The 20,902-nt window shown below is 42.9% G+C and overlaps 1 protein-coding gene across 3 annotated transcripts in view; it reads left to right on the top strand.

Annotated features, from left to right (window-relative positions):
• Positions 1–20,902, top strand: part of LOC137372677 (kelch-like protein 5) — a 211,094-nt gene that overhangs the window by 177,354 nt on the left and 12,838 nt on the right. For all 3 annotated transcript variants that reach the window (XM_068036734.1, XM_068036744.1, XM_068036724.1), the window contains 4 exons: positions 2,865–3,089; positions 4,201–4,363; positions 7,890–8,102; positions 11,734–11,905. In XM_068036734.1, the coding sequence (XP_067892835.1) occupies positions 2,865–3,089; positions 4,201–4,363; positions 7,890–8,102; positions 11,734–11,905 (773 nt within the window). The remainder of the gene's footprint in view (positions 1–2,864; positions 3,090–4,200; positions 4,364–7,889; positions 8,103–11,733; positions 11,906–20,902) is intronic.

Genomic DNA, 20,902 nt, shown 5'->3' with positions numbered 1-20,902 from the left:
TATCCAGACTCCTTTTGAATGAGTTGAGGGTTTCTGCCTCAACTACCCTTTCAGGCAGTGAGTTCCAGACCCCCACCACCCTCTGGGTGAAAAAGCTTTTCCTCATCTCCCCTCTAATCTTCCTACCAATCACTTTAAATCTATGCCCACTCATCACTGACCTCTCTGTAAAGGTGAATAAACTCTTCACCTCCACTCTATCCAAGCCCCTCAAAATTTTGTACATTTCAATCAGATCTCCCCTCAGCCTTCTCTGTTCCAAGGAGAACAACCCCAGCCTATCCAATCTTTCCTCATAGCTGCATTTTTCCAGTCCTGGCAATATCCTCGTAAATCTGCTCTATACCCTCTCTAGTGCGATTACATCCTTTCTGTAATGAGGTGACCAGAACTACACACAGTACTCAAGTTGTGGCCGAACCAGTGTTTTATACAGTTCCGGCATAACCTCCCTGCTCTTATATTCTATACCTCTGCTAATAAAGGAAAGGATTCCATATGCCTTCTTAAGCACCTTATCGACCTTTCCTGCTATCTTCAGGGATCTGTGGACATTTGCTCCAAGGTCCCTCACTTCCTCTACGCTTCTCAGTATTTTTCCATGAATCGTGTATTCCTTTGCCTTGTTTGACCTCCTCAAATGCATCACCTCTTCAAGTTGAATTCCTTTTGCCACTTTTCTGCCCATCTGACCAGACCATCAATATCTTACTGCAGCCTACAGCTATCCTCCTCGCTGCCTACCACACGGCCAATTTTTGTGTCGTCTGTTGACTTCTTGATCATGCCCCCTACATTTACATCCAGATGGTTAATATATACCACAAAAAGAAGGGGACCCAGTACTGAGCCCTGTAGAACGCCACTGGAAACAGCCCTCCAGTCGCTAAAACATTCGTCAATAATTACCCTTTGCTCCCTGCCACTGAGCCAATTTTGTATCCATCTTGCTGCATTTCCCTGGATCCCATGGTGTTTTATTTTTTTAACCAGTCTGCCCTATGGGACCTTGTCAAAATCCATGTCAACTGCATAAACTACACCACCCTCATCTATCTTACTTGTTACTTCAAAATATTTGATCAAGTTGGTCAAACAAGATCGTCCCTTGACAAATCAATGCTGACTATCCTTGATTAACCTGTGCCTTTCTAAGTAACAGTTTACCCTGTCTCTCAGAATAGATTCCAATAATTTGCTCACCACTGAGGTTAGACTGACTGTAATTATTCGGTCTATCCTTCACTCCATTTTTAAACAGAGGTACAACATTAGCAGTTCTGCAATCCTCCAGCACCACACCTGTATCCAATGAGGGCTGGAAAATGATGGTCAGACCTTCTGCTATTTCCTCTCTTGCTTCTTTTAACAGCCTAGCGTACATTTCATCTGCCCCTGGTGGTTTATCAACTTTCAAGGATGCTAATCCCATTAATACTTCCCCTCTCCCTATGATTATCACATCCAATACTTCACACTCCTCCTCCTTAACTACAATATCTACATCATCCCCCTCTTTTGTGAAGACAGACACAAAGTATTCATTAAGAACCATATCAACATTTTCCTCCTCTACACATAGGTTACCTTTTTGGTCTTTTATGGACCCTACTCTCTCCTTAGTTATCCTCTTACTCTTAATGTATTGATAAAACATCTTTGGGTTCACCTTGATTTTGCTTGCCAATATTGTTTCATGTCCTGTCTTTGCTTTCCTAATTTTCTTTTTGATTTCACCCCTCCACTTCCTATACTCCTCTCGGCTTTCTGTAGTCTTGAGTTCTCAGTGTCAGACATAAGCTTTCCTTTTCTGCCGTATCTTACCCTGTAGGCTGGGATTGTTTACTTTGGAGAAGAGAAGACTCAAGTCAGGTATTACTCAAGATTCCTGATAAAATAAATAAATTGATTCCCAGTAATATGTTCCAGATTGTCTCAAACTCTAGAACCAAGGGATAAGGGGCCATACTTCGAAGAGGGAATGTACACAGACTATTTAGATTCAACCACTTAAATCTACTTTAAACCAAGTGGTGAACATACAGAGTGTGGTCCTTTGAGAGGTGTTAGTTTTTGGGACCATCTAAATGGACTGCACAGCCTCTTCTGGTCCTTTATGAAGTTTCAGCTGTGGCTCAGTTGGTAGCACTCTCACCTCTGAGTCACAAGGTTCTGGGTTCAAGTCCCACGCCAGGGCTTGAGCGCAAAAACCAAGGCAGATGTTCCAGTGCAGTACTGAGGGAGCGATGCACTGTTGGAGGTGCCATCTTTTGGATGAGGCGTTAAACCAAGGCCCCATCTACTTGCTCAGGTGGATGTAAAAGATCCTGCAGCACTATTTCGAAGAACAGGGGAGTTAGCTCCGGTGTCCTGGCCAATAGTTACCTCTCAATCAACATCACAAAAACAGATTATCTGGTCATTATTACATTGCTGTTTGTGGGAGTTTGCTGTGCACATGCTGGCGGCTGCATTTCCTGCACTGCAACAGTGACTACTCTTCAAAAAGTACTTCATTTGTTGTGAAGTGCTTTGAGACGTCCAGTGGTCATGAAAGGCACTGTATAAATGCAAGTCTTTTTTTTTAAGTATTGATAAGAATTGATCAGGTAGCTGAGGGGGAAGATACTTCCTGAGGGATCAGATTCAAAACAAAAATGTGTGCTACAGAGCTAATATTTATGCATTCTTTTTAAATTACACAAAACAGTATAATTTTTGAATTTTGATTTCTGTGTGGATCACAGCTTTAAAATTGAAATAGCAGTTTTCACAATTGTGAAACTTTCTTTAAACACAAAACAGGCAGCCTTCAGTAATTTAGTGCATTAACTTTGATTCTATTTGTTCGGATTGTTGTGCAGGTGCCACAAGCATTGAAAAATATGATCTGCGTTCCAATACTTGGACACATGTCGCAAATATGAATGGGAGACGACTACAGTTTGGTGTGGCAGTGCTGGATGACAAACTTTACGTTGTGGGTGGTAGAGATGGACTGAAAACATTAAATACAGTAGAGTGCTACAATCCAAAAACTAAAACCTGGAGTGTAATGCCTCCTATGTCTACACATAGACATGGCCTTGGTAAGTGGCACCAGTCGTAGAATACGCAAAAGGTTCCAAAAGCAATTAGAGGCTGCACAGTAATCTAACAGTTTGGACACCTCTGCTGTCATTCCTACTCGGTTATTTCCCATGGGCAAGTATCATGTTTCAGCTTGAGGGAGAGAAAATTAACAGGGAAAAACCAATTATGATGTAAAGTACACCTCAAATTGGCTGAAACAGAATACCATTAAGTGGCAACTATTGTTAGTCTGTCCTATGATTCAACTAAAGAATGACGATACAGAGGCAAAAGTAGGCATACAGAAAGAGAAATTGTTTAAGTGAAACTATCAAACAGCTATGTGTCAAAACTGGAGTTTAGATGTAACAATAGTTTACATTGAATGGATGCTAATTTCTGTATTATAAATCATTAGAGTGTCTCATGTTCCTGAATACAATATACAAACATTAGTAGAAAATACTAAAACAGTCAGTTACTCTTTTGATTTATTGTTAATATTACATTTATTTTGTCTATCATGGCCTCTATTGACTATTGAACTTCCAGTAACATATATAGCTATCTTATGACCTCTGAGACCTGATCATCCTGCAGTCAGCCAATTCGAATGTAAAAGCAGGTGTATTCTAAATGTTGATAACATAAAAAGGAGCAAAAAGAATGATTATGTAGTTCATAACATTTGTTTTAAATGAAGCCCTGTTGTGACACAGTTGTTAATCCTTTATCTACTGAATGTTCTATGCACATTATGAAATGATTAGAAGATCAGCTGTCCTGATATCTCTTTATGTGACTGTCAAATTTTGTTCGATAATGTTCCTGTAAAGTGCTTTGAGACGTTTTGGTATGTTAAAGATGCTATATAATTACAAGTTGTTGTTGCAGATACTGCTGGAAGGAAATTAATGATTATGCTATCTTTCAAGAATGCATGGTCATAAGGTAGCATTCATCATCACTGGGAATGGGAGTAAGGGAAATTCCTTGGGCAAAAGAGCTCTTAAATTGTCAAACTTTGTTTTCGTTTGCAATGTTTACTAGACTTATTGTCAAACTTTTGTAGCTTTCAAAGATAAATAAAATTCTACAGTCTGATGAAAATATTCTGCTTGTTTACAGGTGTGGAAGTACTAGAGGGTCCTATGTATGCTGTAGGTGGACATGATGGTTGGAGCTATCTAAATACAGTTGAACGATGGGACCCCCAGGCTCGACAGTGGAACTATGTCGCCAGTATGTCAGTGCCACGAAGTACAGTTGGTGTAGCAGTACTTAATGGAAAGTAAGAAGAAATTTTTGATGTAATTTATTCTTCATTAAGTGTAGGGAGTTGTGAAAAACTAATCATCCAATTATCAGTGTTAGTCATTTACAGAGTTTTGTAAAGAACAGATTCACAATCTGCTCTGTTTAAATTGGTGTGTTCATTATTACTCTCCATACTATAATCCACTCAATAGATGAATTTTAATATTTACCTAACAAAAGCTCAAATTGCGTAAGGTCTGTTTGTTCACTGGATTTACTTTTTTGGTTTACCTCTCAAGATTCATTTTTCTTTTTAGCCTGCATTGAAAAGGGTGTTTACATAGATCTGGTGGATTTGTTTTGGTTAAAAACTATTTGAAAAGTCCCCGCACAAGTAGCTTCCACCCACATCCCTGAAAAACAACCCTTGTCGTTCTCAAAGATAGTAGCTCCACCTTCATATTCTCATCATCTGTGTCAGTTCTGAAACACTTTGGCCTAGATATTGGGCATGAGCTAGATGTAACACATGCGAATATGCCTAAGGAGGCTGGTGGCAGGACCATGGGAAATTGATTCATTGGCCTCATTTGTTTATTATAGGCAAGATGCAGGCACCAGAGCATATCTGCGATCTTCACACCTGTTTGCCAATGATTATAAAGACCGTTACAGCAGCTTACTTTGGGTCAACAGGGTAGGGCTTTGCTTTCAGCAGTTAGGATACTTGCATCCACCTTGGTACATGGTGTTTGCAAATAACCACTGCCTTCAACTGTGATGCATATAGTTAATTCCCAGCTAGCACTGCAAAATTAGTGAATGCACCGACTACACTTGTATTAAACAGGTACCTGATGCATCAGATTAGTATGGCCAGCATTATTATCTTTCCCACTAAATAGCATGAGACTGCTGCCCAAAGTCACCACAAAGAATTTGGTCACTGATAACTGCATTATCCTTAACCTGAAGTGGTCAGTAAGTGACCAAGGTTGTGTTTGAATGCTTTTATGTGTGAAATCTGTTGAAGATGTAGATGTGTTGAGGCTTTCAATTGTACATTAGATCTTCAATGTGTGCTCTGTTGAGTTATGGGTAAGCGTGAGATGCAATAACAGAGCTATAAGGTTGTTTGACGGCTTGGCGTAGGCAGATTGTTCATGTAGAACCGATTGATAGGCAACACTTCGAGAAAAGGTGTCTTAGGCAATCTACCTGGTGCATGGTACTATTGGGTAATATTATTGTGCCTGATTCCTTAAAGTGTGCTGTCTTCTTCCACATCAGTTCCCATGTTCTGCAGGTAATGTTGAGCCTGACCACCACCTGCTGCTAGGCATAATGCAATGCCATCATCTGGAGAGCATATACTGGAGCTCCAAATAAGGCAACTTTGCTTACATTGGATTCCATTTTGTGCTTCTGTGTTGAATTTACTGACTTTTTTGTTCTTGGTTAATACTTCTTCCCACCTGTAAAGAATTACTTGGGGCTGAAAACTTTTCAGAATTTTTGAGCCTTGAAAAAGGGTCCAAATTTTTTAAATCTCCATATGATTTAGAAGCTGGATACCTGTAATTTTGATCTGCAGCCTTCTAAAATCTGCATGCTCATAATATCCTGCAGGGCCTTCTTTTCCTTGCGAGTCGAGGTAAGCATGGAGCATGTGATAATATTGGCTACCACTTATCTGACATTACAACAGTGACTGCACTTCATAGGTACTTCATTGGCTGTAAAGCGCTTTGGGATGTTCTATAATTCTGAAAGCCATTATATAAGTGCAAGCCTTTATGTTTTTTTTCACTGCTGGGCTTGCAACATCTGACAAGGCTAGCTCAATGTTGTACTGTCATGTGGATAGGCCTCATGTGGCAATTTGAATGACTTTTTAAGTTTTCTTTTGGGCCTCCTTATCTCGAGAGACAATGGATACGCGCCTGGAGGTGGTCAGTGGTTTGTGAAGCAGCGCCTGGAGTGGCTATAAAGGCCAATTCTGGAGTGACAGGCTCTTCCACAGGTGCTGCAGAGAAATTTGTTTGTTGGGGCTGTTGCACAGTTGGCTCTCCCCTTGCGCCTCTGTCTTTTTTCCTGCCAACTACTAAGTCTCTTCGACTCGCCACAATTTAGCCCTGTCTTTATGGCTGCCCGCCAGCTCTGGCGAATGCTGGCAACTGACTCCCACGACTTGTGATCAATGTCACACGATTTCATGTCGCGTTTGCAGACGTCTTTATAACGGAGACATGGACGGCCGGTGGGTCTGATACCAGTGGCGAGCTCACTGTACAATGTGTCTTTGGGGATCCTGCCATCTTCCATGCGGCTCACATGGCCAAGCCATCTCAAGCGCCGCTGACTCAGTAGTGTGTATAAGCTGGGGATGTTGGCCGCTTCAAGGACTTCTGTGTTGGAGATATAGTCCTGCCACCTGATGCCAAGTATTCTCCGAAGGCAGCGAAGATGGAATGAATTGAGACGTCGCTCTTGGCTGGCATACGTTGTCCAGGCCTCGCTGCCGTAGAGCAAGGTACTGAGGACACAGGCCTGATACACTCGGACTTTTGTGTTCCGTGTCAGTGCGCCATTTTCCCACACTCTCTTGGCCAGTCTGAACATAGCAGTGGAAGCCTTACCCATGCGCTTGTTGATTTCTGCATCTAGAGACAGGTTACTGGTGATAGTTGAGCCTAGGTAGGTGAACTCTTGAACCACTTCCAGAGCGTGGTCGCCAATATTGATGGATGGAGCATTTCTGACATCCTGCCCCATGATGTTCGTTTTCTTGAGGCTGATGGTTAGGCCAAATTCATTGCAGGCAGACGCAAACCTGTCGATGAGACTCTGCAGGCATTCTTCAGTGTGAGATGTTAAAGCAGCATCGTCAGCAAAGAGGAGTTCTCTGATGAGGACTTTCCGTACTTTGGACTTCGCTCTTAGACGGGCAAGGTTGAACAACCTGCCCCCTGATCTTGTGTGGAGGAAAATTCCTTCTTCAGAGGATTTGAACGCATGTGAAAGCAGCAGGGAGAAGAAAATCCCAAAAAGTGTGGGTGCGAGAACACAGCCCTGTTTCACACCACTCAGGATAGGAAAGGGCTCTGATGAGGAGCCACCATGTTGAATTGTGCCTTTCTACTTTTTAAGTAGATTCACTAAATTGACCCTCGTAAGTGCAGGTGTAACATTAGAAATTTGTATCATTTCAATATGATTATATGATGTTTTCAGCATTTTAAGTTGCCTAAACCAACGATGAGATGTTGAATCAGCATACACAAGTAATGTACAATTGTCCCTGAGTTTATGATTGTATTTTTGATTTATGGTACAAACAATAGAATATAAAGGATAATTTTACAAAATTGCACTCCAGGTGCTTTCAATGGACAAAACATCATGGGAACCGTGTGCACCCAGTTTTCCAATATGCACTCCTGATGGGTAAGGTTCCATGCTCAGAGTGTGATTTTGTTAAGTTAATTCATAGCTGTTAAACAAAAGCATATGATGAGTTTCATATTTGGAACATTACACTTCATTTTAATTTTTTTTAGATTGTATGCTGTTGGAGGTCGAGATGGAAGTTCTTGCCTTAAGTCTGTAGAATGCTTTGATCCCCACACGAACAAATGGACCCCCTGTGCACAGATGTCTAAAAGACGGGGAGGAGTGGGAGTTGCCACCTGGAATGGTTTCTTGTATGCCATTGGAGGGCATGATGCACCAGCATCTAACCTCACTTCAAGGCTGTCTGACTGTGTGGAGAGGTAAATGAAGTATTTCTCAGCCACTGCCTACAGGAAATCTATGTCATGATCACATGTTAAATACCATATACAGAAAAGACTAAACCTTTGTAATTTTGAATACCCCTACATTAAAAAAAGATCAATATATGGAAGGCAGCTAGTAGCTATAAGGCGAATCTTGGACTCTCCAGTAGGATACTATGGTTCAAAATTCAATCTTGACTAACTTTCACACTTGTCCCTTTCCTAGAGTCAGGTTTGGGTTGTATGGTAGAGGAAGGGAAACCTGCTTTGGGGATAAATGTGCTTTTAAATTGACAATGAACTGGCACAGGTTGAGCATTTGTAAAGATATGTGCAATCAAGTCCCCCCTCCCAAACAAGCCCAATGAAACTGGATCTGGAGAATTAACTTGGGGTTGCAAGAGATATATGAAAATATGATTTGTATAGATGATTTAGCTAAAAAAAAACAATAAAAATTACCAATAGGTGGAAGTAGCTAGTGATCTAAAATGCAAATTTTTGCAAAATAAAGTGCCATGCAGTGACAAAATTAAACTTGAATGGACATTGGAAAATTACTATTCACAGAGAAAGATGCAGGGCTGGATTTTGTTCACAGCCCGACGTCAGGTTTTGTTGTTGGGAGGTGTGGGGGGGCCCAGAGGATCGCAGCAGCCCACCATGGAGCCTGACGCCAGGATCGCCGCCACCAATCTTCCCAGAGGTGGGGAAGCTCCGGTGGGGGGTGGGGGGCGCCCTCCATCGCTCTGCGATGGGACCCGACTTTACTTATTTAAATTACCTGTTTGCATGAATTAAAATGAAAACCGGAGCGATCTTACCTGAAGTTCCGGATCTTCAGTGCGACGTTTGGAATTCGCTCACCTTCACTTTCCCATCCAGGGAAGGCTGGCACCACCAAGGTGGGGAAGGGGTGAACTGTACATTTGGTGTACAGTGGTGGGGGGGAAAGAGGTCAACACTAGTGTAGTTGGCGGGGGGGAGACGGGGCAACTCTGCAGTTTCTTTGAAGGGCTGCAGCCCTTTAAAAATGGCACCAGCGCCTGTTGACGACGGGCTCAAGATCACGACCGCATGGCGGTGCACAGCCCATATGTGCCGGCTGCCATCTTTTTCACCCGCCGCCGCTCCCGGCAGCGGGACAACAAGATTCAGCCCGCAAACTTTGGAATTAATTTTACGAAATTGAATTATTCTCGTGTACATTTATGGTTAGTACAGTGAATCATGTCTGTGAAATGCAGTGCAGAATTTTCCCATGATGCAAATGTTGAGTTTATTTCAGCCTCGGTAAGAAATGCTGTTGTGTCATAATGTTTTTGATTTCCTAACTGTACCTTTTGAAAATAGGCGTACTTGAAACCATCCGTGTTTAAATGCATTTACATAATGAGTCAAAATTGATTTTTAAAAAAGAATTAATTCCATATTCTGTTCTCAAGAGATGGAACTAATTTGATTCATAGCCACTGTAAATGGTATCAGTACTGTTCTTTGGTTAACCTACCAGGATTTCTGGCCTAGGCATTTATCTCTGTCACATTGACCTTCATATTTAGAACAGATCTGTAAACCTGTGGAAAAACTCCTAATTTAACTACCAAGTACAAGGAGCTGAGTGCAATGGGAAAGGTTATAAAATTGAGATTTATTTGTAATCTTCTGAAAATAAGACCGAGGTCAGTTCATCTACAAACACTAATAATTAGCATATTCAAATTTATATATTCATTGCTTAAATGCTCTGCTATTTGCCATAGCTATTATTTTAAGGTTATTACTACATTGCAAAAGTCAAACAAACAAAAATTTTCAGTGAATATCAGCATTGTTTTAATGCATAAGTCAAATGCATATATATTTTTGAGAGGAAAGAGGTTTTTTTATGTTATTTATAATCGGGTCTAGGAGGAAGCATTCATGCTTTAATTATTTATATATTTTAAAAGTGCTGCCACAGATTGATTCCTTTGCCAGGCATTGTGTTATGAAGTAGATATTAATAGAAATGAATTTACATATATGTGCTTCGGGAGTTAACAGCAGGTGTATAACAGCAGTTTTTAACGCTGGAGATGGTTTTGCAGAGATTGCACAGTTCAAGCTTGAAAGCATTTTTCATTATTTAATAGCTGTTCATCATTACTTTTCTACCAGAAACAATTTCTGATATATAAGACTAAAATTCTGAAGACTTCACTCCTAGTGCAGAGTCTTACTTAAAAGGAACATGAATCAGAGAATCAGTGCAAAGGTTAGCATGCCTGATTTGCAACATTTCAAATTTTCCAACCATTAAAATTAATGACTGGAAAATCAGGAGTGCCACGAATTGGACCTGCTGACCTTTAATCTGTTCTGTTCAAACAAAATTCTATGCTGCTAGCAGAGTCTTGGAAAATTGACCTTGTAGTCTCATCACCAAATTAATGCTGCATATTTCTGACTTTTTTTTTTACTTCTAATATACAGTACTAGTTGCAAGTTTTAGGCCAATGTCAAATTTTATATAATTCTAATGGGAAAATAATGTTGCAGCCTAGTACTAACAGTATGGGCCTAGGAATCAAAAAGTCACATGGGTTCTGTCAAGTAAGTCAGCTGACCACATTTATAACTTGGATATATACTTGAAAAGAAACCATTTGTGGAACTATGGGGCAATCACAGGGGAGTGGGACGAATTGGATAGCTCTTTCAAAGAGGTAAAGGCGTGTTAGTCTGAATGACCTCCTCCTATGGTTTAAGATTTTATGATTCTATAATAACAAATTGAATTCACACTTGGCAAGAGAGCACACTGTGCCGAGTTACTTAAGTGGAGCATTCCATACTTAGGAAAAGAAGAACTGACTTTCTCTTATTTTCATTCTAATGATGTATCTCACCCTGATTATTCCCTTTCTACTGTCCAAAACCAATTAAGGAATTTTAGTTTTGGTGGAAATTATTTCTTGAATGGCTCTACTGCAGTCATTGTTTTCCAGATACAGAGAAATGGTGCAACTAGGGCACATTCAACTAGCATTAGTGTATCAATCTTCTTGTTATTTGATAGCATCAAGATTCTGACATATTAATTGATTTTCACCTGCCAGTAGGAAAATGCTTGTTTCTGTACCTTGCAGAGAGAGCTATCTCATAGCTATAAATGTTGTGGGGCCAGTGATAAGGAATAAAATCAATTATCTAATACAGACAAAAATAGTTTTCTCCCAAGTACTTTTAAGTTAGTCAACTGCCGTCGTCTTTTCCAAACTTCCAAGTTCAGAGGGAAATTGCAAGGCTCATGTTTTTGGAGTAACTTTTCTCATTATCTAAACTTCAAAGCACTTCAGTTTGTGCTTTCAGTGTAACCCAGTTGCTGCAGGTTGATTTTAACATCAGCGGTGTGGGGAAGGGGAGGCTGCAATTGCAGGGGCCAAAGCAGGCAGTGAATCATTTTAACTCCATGGATCCTATTTCCATACCCTGGCTAGATAAATGAATTTATACAAGTTAGTTAACACTAGTGGATTTCATGTGAGTATAATTTGTAAATGTGAACATACTACTGTGCCTGCAGCATTGTTCCAAAAATACTTGGACCTGATTAGAAAAACATGGCTGTGCTTGCTTGCAGATATGATCCTAAAACTGATACTTGGACAGCAGTAGCACCAATGAATATCAGCAAAGATGCAGTTGGCGTTTGCTTACTTGGTGATAGGCTGTATGCAGTTGGAGGATATGATGGACAGTCGTATCTAAACTCTGTGGAGGCCTATGATCCACAAAGTAATGAGTGGATGCAGGTAAGTAACTAGATAGCAAATTAGACTTTTTATTACTTTGAAACTTCTTGTATTCCTCTGTATAATGCTAAACTTCTATTTATAAAAGATTTAAAACCCTTATCATAATGTCTTATTATTTGTAATTGCATTTATTAAGCCCACATGTTCCTTTTTATATTGTAGATAAATAAGAGTATAGCCTGTTTTTAAAAAAAAAATTATTCCAGCTCCTCCACTTGTCATGTGCCATAACCAGAAAAACTTTTTCAAGGAGTTGTATCATCCCAGCTCAGAAAGCAACAATCTGCAAATGCTGGATCGTAAATAAAAACAGAAAATGCGAGAAAAACTCAACAGGTCAGTCAGCACCTGCGGAAGACAACAGACAGGATAACTTTCAAGGGTTGCGTCTTAAACATGAACTTGTTTGTTCACTCCACAGGTGCTGACTGACCTGCTGAAAGTCAATCAGTTGATGTGAATGTATTAAAAACGCAGGGGTCTATAGCCTGACAAGAATTTTTATCGAGGGCAGCAGACGAATCTTTAACCCCTTCACTTAATTCTGTCTCAAAGAACCATCCAAGATTTACCAATCAATCTATACCTAAGAGTTAATTTTGCATAAATGTGGCTTGTCAAACTATCTTACACCAGTTAGTTTGGATTATATTAGCATTTACACTACCAGTCTCCCATCAGGGTCCGCCAAGCACATTCTTGACAATTAACAAAGAACAAAGAAAATTACAGCACAGGAACAGGCCCTTCGGCCCTCCAAGCCTGCGCTGATCCAGATCCTCTAAACATGTCGCCTATTTTCTAAGGGTCTGTATCTCTTTTCTTCCTGCCCATTCATGTATCTGTCTAGATACATCTTAAAAGACACCATCGTGCCCGCATCTACCACCTCCGCTGGCAACGCGTTCCAGGCACCCACCACCCTCTGCGTAAAGAACTTTCCACGCATATCCCCCCTAAACTTTTCCCCTTTCACTTTGAACTCGTGTCCTCTAGTAATTGAATCCCCCACTCTGGGAAAAAGCCTCTTGCTATCCACCCTGTCTATACCTCTCATGATTTTGTACACCTCAATCAGGTCCCCCCTCAACCTCCGTCTTTCTAATGAAAATAATCCTAATCTACTCAACCTCTCTTCATAGCTCGCGCCCTCCATACCAGGCAACATCCTGGTGAACCTCCTCTGCACCCTCTCCAAAGCATCCACATCCTTTTGGTAATGTGGCGACCAGAACTGCACGCAGTATTCCAAATGTGGCCGAACCAAAGTCCTATACAACTGTAACATGACCTGCCAACTCTTGTACTCAATACCCCGTCCGATGAAGGAAAGCATGCCGTATGCCTTCTTGACCACTCTATTTACTTGCGTTGCCACCTTCAGGGAACAGTGGACCTGAACACCCAAATCTCTCTGGACATCAATTTTCCCCAGGACTTTTCCATTTACTGTATAGTTCACTCTTGAATTGGATCTTCCAAAATGCATCACCTCGCATTTGCCCTGATTGAACTCCATCTGCCATTTCTCTGCCCAACTCTCCAATCTATCTATATTCTGCTGTATTCTCTGACAGTCCCCTTCACTATCTGCTACTCCACCAATCTTAGTGTCGTCTGCAAACTTGCTAATCAGTCCACCTATACTTTCCTCCAAATCATTAATGTATATCACAAACAACAGTGGTCCCAGCACGGATCCCTGTGGAACACCACTGGTCACACGTCTCCATTTTGAGAAACTCCCTTCTACTGCTACTCTCTGTTTCCTGTTGCCCAGCCAGTTCTTTATCCATCTAGCTAGTACACCTTGGACCCCATGCGCCTTCACTTTCTCCATCAGCCTGCCATGGGGAACCTTATCAAACGCCTTACTGAAGTCCATGTATATGACATCGACAGCCCTTCCCTCATCAATCAACTTTGTCACTTCCTCAAAGAATTCTATTAAGTTGGTAAGACATGACCTTCCCTGCACAAAACCATGTTGCCTATCACTGATAAGCCCATTTTCTTCCAAATGGGAATAGATCCTATCCCTCAGTATCTTCTCCAGCAGCTTCCCTACCACTGACGTCAGGCTCACTGGTCTATAACTACCTGGATTATCCCTGCTACCCTTCTTAAACAAGGGGACAACATTAGCAATTCTCCAGTCCTCCGGGACCTCACCCGTGTTTAAGGATGCTGCAAAGATATCTGTTAAGGCCCCAGCTATTTCCTCTCTCGCTTCCCTCAGTAACCTGGGATAGATCCCATCCGGACCTGGGGACTTGTCCACCTTAATGCCCTTTAGAATACCCAACACTTCCTCCCTCCTTATGCCGACTTGACCTAGAGTAATCAAACATCTGTTCCTAACCTCAACATCCCTCATGTCCCTCTCCTCGGTGAATACCGATGCAAAGTACTCGTTTAGAATCTCACCCATTTTCTCTGAGTCCAAGCATAACATTCCTCCTTTGTCCTTTAGTGGGCCAATCCTTTCTCTAGTTACCCTCTTTCTCCTTATATATGAATAAAAGGCTTTGGGATTTTCTTTAACCCTGTTTGCTAAAGATATTTCATGACCCCTTTTAGCCCTCTTAATTCCTCGTTTCAGATTGGTCCTACATTCCCGATATTCTTTCAAAGCTTCGTCTTTCATCAGCCGCCTAGACCTTATGTATGCTTCCTTTTTCCTCTTAGCTAGTCTCACAATTTCACCTGTCATCCATGGTTCCCTAATCTTGCCATTTCTACCCCTCATTTTCACAGGAACATGTCTCTCCTGCACGCTAATCAATCTCTCTTTAAAAGCCTCCCACATCTCACATGTGGATTTACCTTCAAACAGCTGCTCCCAATCTACATTCCCCAGCTCCTGCCGAATTTTGGTATAGTTGGCCTTCCCCCAATTTAGCACTCTTCCTTTGGGACCACTCTCGTCTTTGTCCATGAGTATTTTAAAGCTTATGGAATTGTGATCACTATTCCCAAAGTAGTCCCCTACTGAAACTTCAAACACCTGGCCGGGCTCATTCCCCAACACCAGGTCCAGTATGGCCCCTTCCCGAGTTGGACTATTTACATACTGCTCTAGAAAACCCTCCTGGATGCTCCTTACAAATTCTGCTCCATCTAGACCTCTAACACTAAGTGAATCCCAGTCAATGTTGGGAAAATTAAAATCTCCTATCACCACCACCCTGTTGCTCCTACATCTTTCCATAATCTGTTTACATATTTGTACCTCTATCTCACGCTCGCTGTTGGGAGGCCTGTAGTACAGCCCCAACATTGTTACCGCACCCTTCCTATTTCTGAGTTCTGTCCATATTGCCTCACTGCTCGAGTCCTCCATAGTGCCCTCCTTCAGCACAGCTGTGATATCCTCTTTGACCAGTAATGCAACTCCTCCACCCCTTTTACCTCCCTCTCTATCCCGCCTGAAGCATCGATATCCTGGGATATTTAGTTGCCAATCATGCCCTTCCCTCAACCAAGTCTCAGTAATAGCAATAACATCATACTCCCAGGTACTAATCCAAGCCCTAAGTTCATCTGCCTTACCTACTACACTTCTTGCATTAAAACAAATGCACCTCAGACCACCAGTCCCTTTACGTTCATCATCTGCTCCCTGCCTGCTCTTCCCCTTAGTCACACTGACTTCATTATCTAGTTCCTTACAGGTTTTTGTTACTACCTCCTTACTGTCAACTGACCTCCTCAATTGGTTCCCATCCCCCTGCCACATTAGTTTAAACCCTCCCCAACAGCGTTAGCAAAAGCACCCCCAAGGACATTGGTTCCAGTCCGGCCCAGGTGTAGACCGTCCAATTTGTAATAGTCCCACCTCCCCCAGAACCGGTCCCAATGTCCCAAAAATCTGAACCCCTCCTTCCTGCACCATCTCTCAAGCCACGCATTCATCCTGACTATTCTTTCATTTTTACTCTGACTATCACGTGGCACTGGTAGCAATCCTGAGATTACTACCTCTGAGGTCCTACTTTTTAACTTGGCTCCTAACTCCCTAAATTCTGCTTGTAGGACCTCATCCCGTTTTTTACCTATATCATTGGTGCCTATGTGCACAACGACAACTGGCTGTTCACCCTCCCCCTTTAGAATGTTCTGCAGCCGATCTGAGACATCCCTGACCCGTGCACCTGGGAGGCAACATACCATTCGGGAGCCTCGTTTTCGACCACAGAACCGCCTATCTACTCCGCTTACAATCGAATCCCCTACGACTATAGCCCTTCCACTCTTTTTCCCGCCCTTCTGAACAGCAGAGCCAGCCACGGTGCCATGAACCTGGCTACTGCTGCCTTCCCCTGGTGAGCCATCTCCCTCAACAGTATCCAAAACGGTATACTTGTTTTGGAGGGAGATGACCGCAGGGGACTCCTGCGCTGGCTTCCTGCTCTTTTTCTGCCTTTTGGTCACCCATTCCCTTTCTCCCTCAGCAATCCTAATCTGCGGTGTGACCAATTCACTAAACGTGCTATCCACGACCTCCTCAGCATCGCGCATGCTCCAAAGTGAGTCCATCCGCAGCTCGAGAGCCGTCATGCGGTCTAACAAGAGCTGCAGTTGGACACACTTCCTGCACGTGAAGGAGTCAGGGACATCAGCCATGTCCCTGAGCTCCCACATTGAGCAAGAGGAGCATGACACGGGTCTGAGATCTCCTGCCATTTTTAATCTTAAGCTTAACTTAGTTAAATGAAAAAGGAACGAAAAGTTTTTACCAATCACGATAAAACCAGAGAAATAGAAAAAGCCTTACCTTATATACAACCCACCGAGTCCTTTTTTTTGGTTAGAGGAGGAGGGCGGGTGGGAGACACTACAAGTGTGGTGTCTCGGGTTCAGAAACCGCCCAAATATATAGTGTTTTACTTACCCAGCAGCCCCCTGGCCTCCGCCGAGAACAAAAGGAAATTATGTTTACTTTCAAACTGACCTTCCCAGCTGCTTACTCGCTCGCACTCTGCTCCCGAAAAAGCTGCTGCAATGAAAGGAAAGTTATTTTAAACCGCCCAAATATATAGTGTTTTACTTACCCAGCAGCCCCCTGGCCTCCGCCGAAAACAAAAGGAAATTATGTTTACTTTCAAACTGACCTTCCCAGCTGCTCACTCGCTCGCACTCTGCTCCCGAAAAAGCTGCTGCAATGAAAGGAAAGTTATTTTAAACCGCCCAAATATATAGTGTTTTACTTACCCAGCAGCCCACTGGCCTCCGCCGAAAACAAAAGGAAATTATGTTTACTTTAACAAAGAAGTCAGACGATAAAGTCATGAATTAATTGTTTATTAACCTTAGAATTATAGTTAGCAGTACTTAAATATTGAGTATGTAAATGATTAATAGGGTTGATTGACAAAATAAATAAGATGTTACAAGAGAGTTCAGTTATGTCACAGTAAATCAGCATAAACCTCTTGCTGATTATAAATTTTCAGTTGAGATCAGTGTCTGAGATTAATTTTGCACAGATTCCTTAGATACTTGACAAATTAACATCATTAGGTTTTTGAATAAATTAAAGTCTTTATGCTTGTAGTTAACAATATTTTCAGAACGTGCAGGACTTAGTCCTTATGAGCTGGCATAGATCAACATCCTGGGGGTTACCATTGACCAGAAACTGAACTGGAGTAGCCATATAAATACCGTGGCTACAAGAGCAGGTCAGAGGCTAGAAATTCTGTGGCAAGTAACTCACCTCCTGACTTATAGAAAGTTTCATAGAAAGTTTAAGGCACAGAAAGAGGCCACTTGGCCCATTGTGTCTGTGCCGGAAAAGATGAATTTTTATTAATTAATTGAACTTAAATTCCACCAGCTGCCATGGTGGAATTTGAATCTGTGTCCCGAGGGCTTTAGCCTGGGCCTCTATATTACTAGTCCAGTGACATTGCCACTATGTCATCGAATCCCCAAAGCCTGTCCAGCACCTACAAGGCACAAATCAGGAATGTGATGGAATACTCTGCACCTGCCTGGATGGGTGCAACTCCAACAACTCAGGAAGTTCAACACCATCCAGGACAAAACAGCCCGTTGTTTGGCACCCCATCCACAAACATTCACTCCCTCCACCACCGACGCACAGTGGCAGCAGTGTGTACCATCTACAAGATGCACTGCAGCAACGCACCAAGGCTCCTTAGACAGTACCTTCAAAACCCATGACCTCTACCAACTAGAAGGACAAGGGCAGCAGACACATGGGAACACCACCACCTGCAATTTCCCCTCCAAGTCACACACCATCCTGACTTGGAACTATATCGCTGTTCCTTCTCTGTCACTGGGTCAAAATTCTGGAACGCCATTCCTAACAGCACTGTGGGTGTACCTACCCCACATGAACTGTCGCAGTTCAAGAACGCGGCTCACCACCTTCTCAAGGGCAATTAGAGATGGGCAATAAATGCTGCCCTAGCCAGCAATGCCACATCCCATGAATGAACAAAAAAAAAGATGAACTAGTCATTTGTCTTCCATTAGAAGAATGGTGTTAACCTTCTGAAAAATCAAAGTGATGAGCCTCTGGCTGCAGAAGTGTTATTCATTCCTCCCAGATCCTCTGCTGATAGGTTAATTCACCTTCCATACTGGTAACTGTATCTGGACTAGCTATCTTAATTGTCACTCCCTTCTATATTTAAGTGACACATATTTGCCTCTATCTGGCTGGAATAGTCGTGCAACCTTAAATTTTGTGACCTTTCTAGGTCAAATATGGCTCCTGCGCCTGCTCCGGAGTCATCTGACTGCGTATTCGGCAGCTTGAATCCTGCCCCCATCGCATGATTGGCCGGGTTCCCCGTCTTCTGGCTACACATGTGACGAGCAGGGAAGGTGCCCACATCGGGTCACCTGCCGGGACCCGTGAGAGGTTTACTATATTCAGCCCAGTAAGTGTATCTTTGAACGCATTAAGGTGAATCTTTATTGATTTTATTCTGAGAGGCCATCATGGTGGCACGCCCTGCTTGCATTGCTGCCTTGGACTCATTTGCAGTGCTCTCTGGGAAAGCCGTTGCTGCAGTGAATCCTGGACCCCCACCCCCTGGAGAAGGACACCGCAGGATGGCAGAGGCAAGACCCCAGGTGGCTCCACAGTTTAGTGATGCCTCCCTAAGATTCTCCTTCAGGCTGCAAGGGAAAGGCAGGAGCTTGTCTTCCCCAGGGATGGCAAGAAGAGGTCCTCCAGCCTGACCAAGCAAGCCTGGGTGGAGATCACAGAGAGGGTCAGCAGCCGTGGGATTATCCCCCAAAAAGGGTCCAGTGCCACAAGAGGGTCAACAATCTCTGTTGTCCTGCCAAAGTGACTGCTCCATACTCCGTTCCTTTTTGGGGATTGCATGTGGCTACACAGGAGGAAGCAGGACATGGGGAGGGAGGCACCACAAAGGCGCTCGCAAAAGGGGTTAAGCATCACCTCATCCTGACAGATGCATGGCTGCATCTCGGCCACATGTGAGCGCATGGCTTCCTGTATTGAGAGATTGGTGACCCTCATGGAGAGCCAGATCCCACAAATGCACGCAGACCTGCACAGCATCACCTTGGCCATGAATTCAACGCAGCAGTGGGAAGGCGAGAGAAAGATGAAGCGCCTGGAGTCTTCTCCAGCTACTTGTCCTTCTCTGGTGAGCAGGGAGGTTCAAGTGAGCCTTAAAAAGGAGGAGGAGAGGCTGACCTCCACAGCGGGGGTCTCCCTCAGGGCACTCTGAGTGTGGACAGCGGCTCCTCAGCCACTTTGCCAGTGAGTCCTGTTCCAGCAGCTGCAATGCCTGAGGAGAGTCCTGCACCTATGCAGGAAACCATCAGGCAGCCGGGACCCTCCAGGCCTCAGGCAGCAAGAAGTCAGACGCCGAAGTCATCACAGGCCTAGAGGCTGACTCATCCGACGCTATTCTCTGACCCTGCCGTGCCTCCATTCCCGCTGCAAACGGGCTCACTAAATTCAGCCCTTTGATTTTACAGAAATATCTTGCTACATGCACTAGGCAAAAAAATCCTACACCTACAAAGACTACTGCAAGAACTAAACTAAGAATTGAGGATCTTAATATCAAAAACTCCTTTCTTGTTTATCCTTAATTTCCAAAGAAAATTTCCCAGTTCTAGTGTCCAATCTGAGTGACACATGTGTTAGAAAGTTTAACCTTTTCTGTGTCGATCACTGCATACAACCCCGAATCAGTGATCTTTAAATCAGTGAATAGCACCAGTACCTAGACGTACCAGATCATTTGTATGCTCCCTAGTGCCTCTGGTCTTTGCTTGCAAAGGGTCTTGCATAGGTCCAGATGAGAACATAAGAAATAGGAGCTCTAGTAGGCCATTTGGCCCTCTGAGCCTGCTCCACCATTCAACAAGATCATGGCTCATCAGCCATCTCAACTGCACCTTCCTGCACAATCCCCATATCCTTTAATTCCCTTAGTACCCTTCCCTAGGGTGTGACTGCCTCCTGGAACAAAGTGTCCAGGTAACTCTCCCCAATCTCTGATGCCGTACAATGTCTGCAGTTCGGAGTCCAGCTCATGAACTCTGAGCCAAAGTTCCTCAAGCTGTAGACACTTACCGCAGATATCATTGTCTGGGATTGCAGTGCTCTCCACAAAGTCCCACATGCTGCAGTTATGGCAGACCACCTGCCCTGCCGTGTCTATCTAACCTTATTTATGTACTTATTTGGTTAGTTAATAAATGTTTTAATTTAATTAATTATTTGAGTTTTATTAATTAATTGATTTATCTTGTTTAAGTTACTGACTTAGTAAAAGTAATAGCAAGTTACAGTTTCCTAGCTTAGAGACAAAAGAAAAACACTCCGGCTACTGGAGGTAAAAAAAAACGCAAACTTCCTACCCCAAATCCCACTAGCACCACTTTTGACTTTAACACTCTGTAACGAAGCACTCTTTGATGACCTCTCTGTGCTCCAAAATATCATTGTGTCCCCCTTTTCTGAGCTGTTTT

Source organism: Heterodontus francisci, chromosome 1 (genome assembly GCF_036365525.1).
Source record: "Heterodontus francisci isolate sHetFra1 chromosome 1, sHetFra1.hap1, whole genome shotgun sequence".
NCBI lineage: Eukaryota > Metazoa > Chordata > Chondrichthyes > Heterodontiformes > Heterodontidae > Heterodontus > Heterodontus francisci.
Note: the sequence above shows the minus strand (reverse complement) of the source record. Positions and strands in the feature narration are given on the sequence as shown.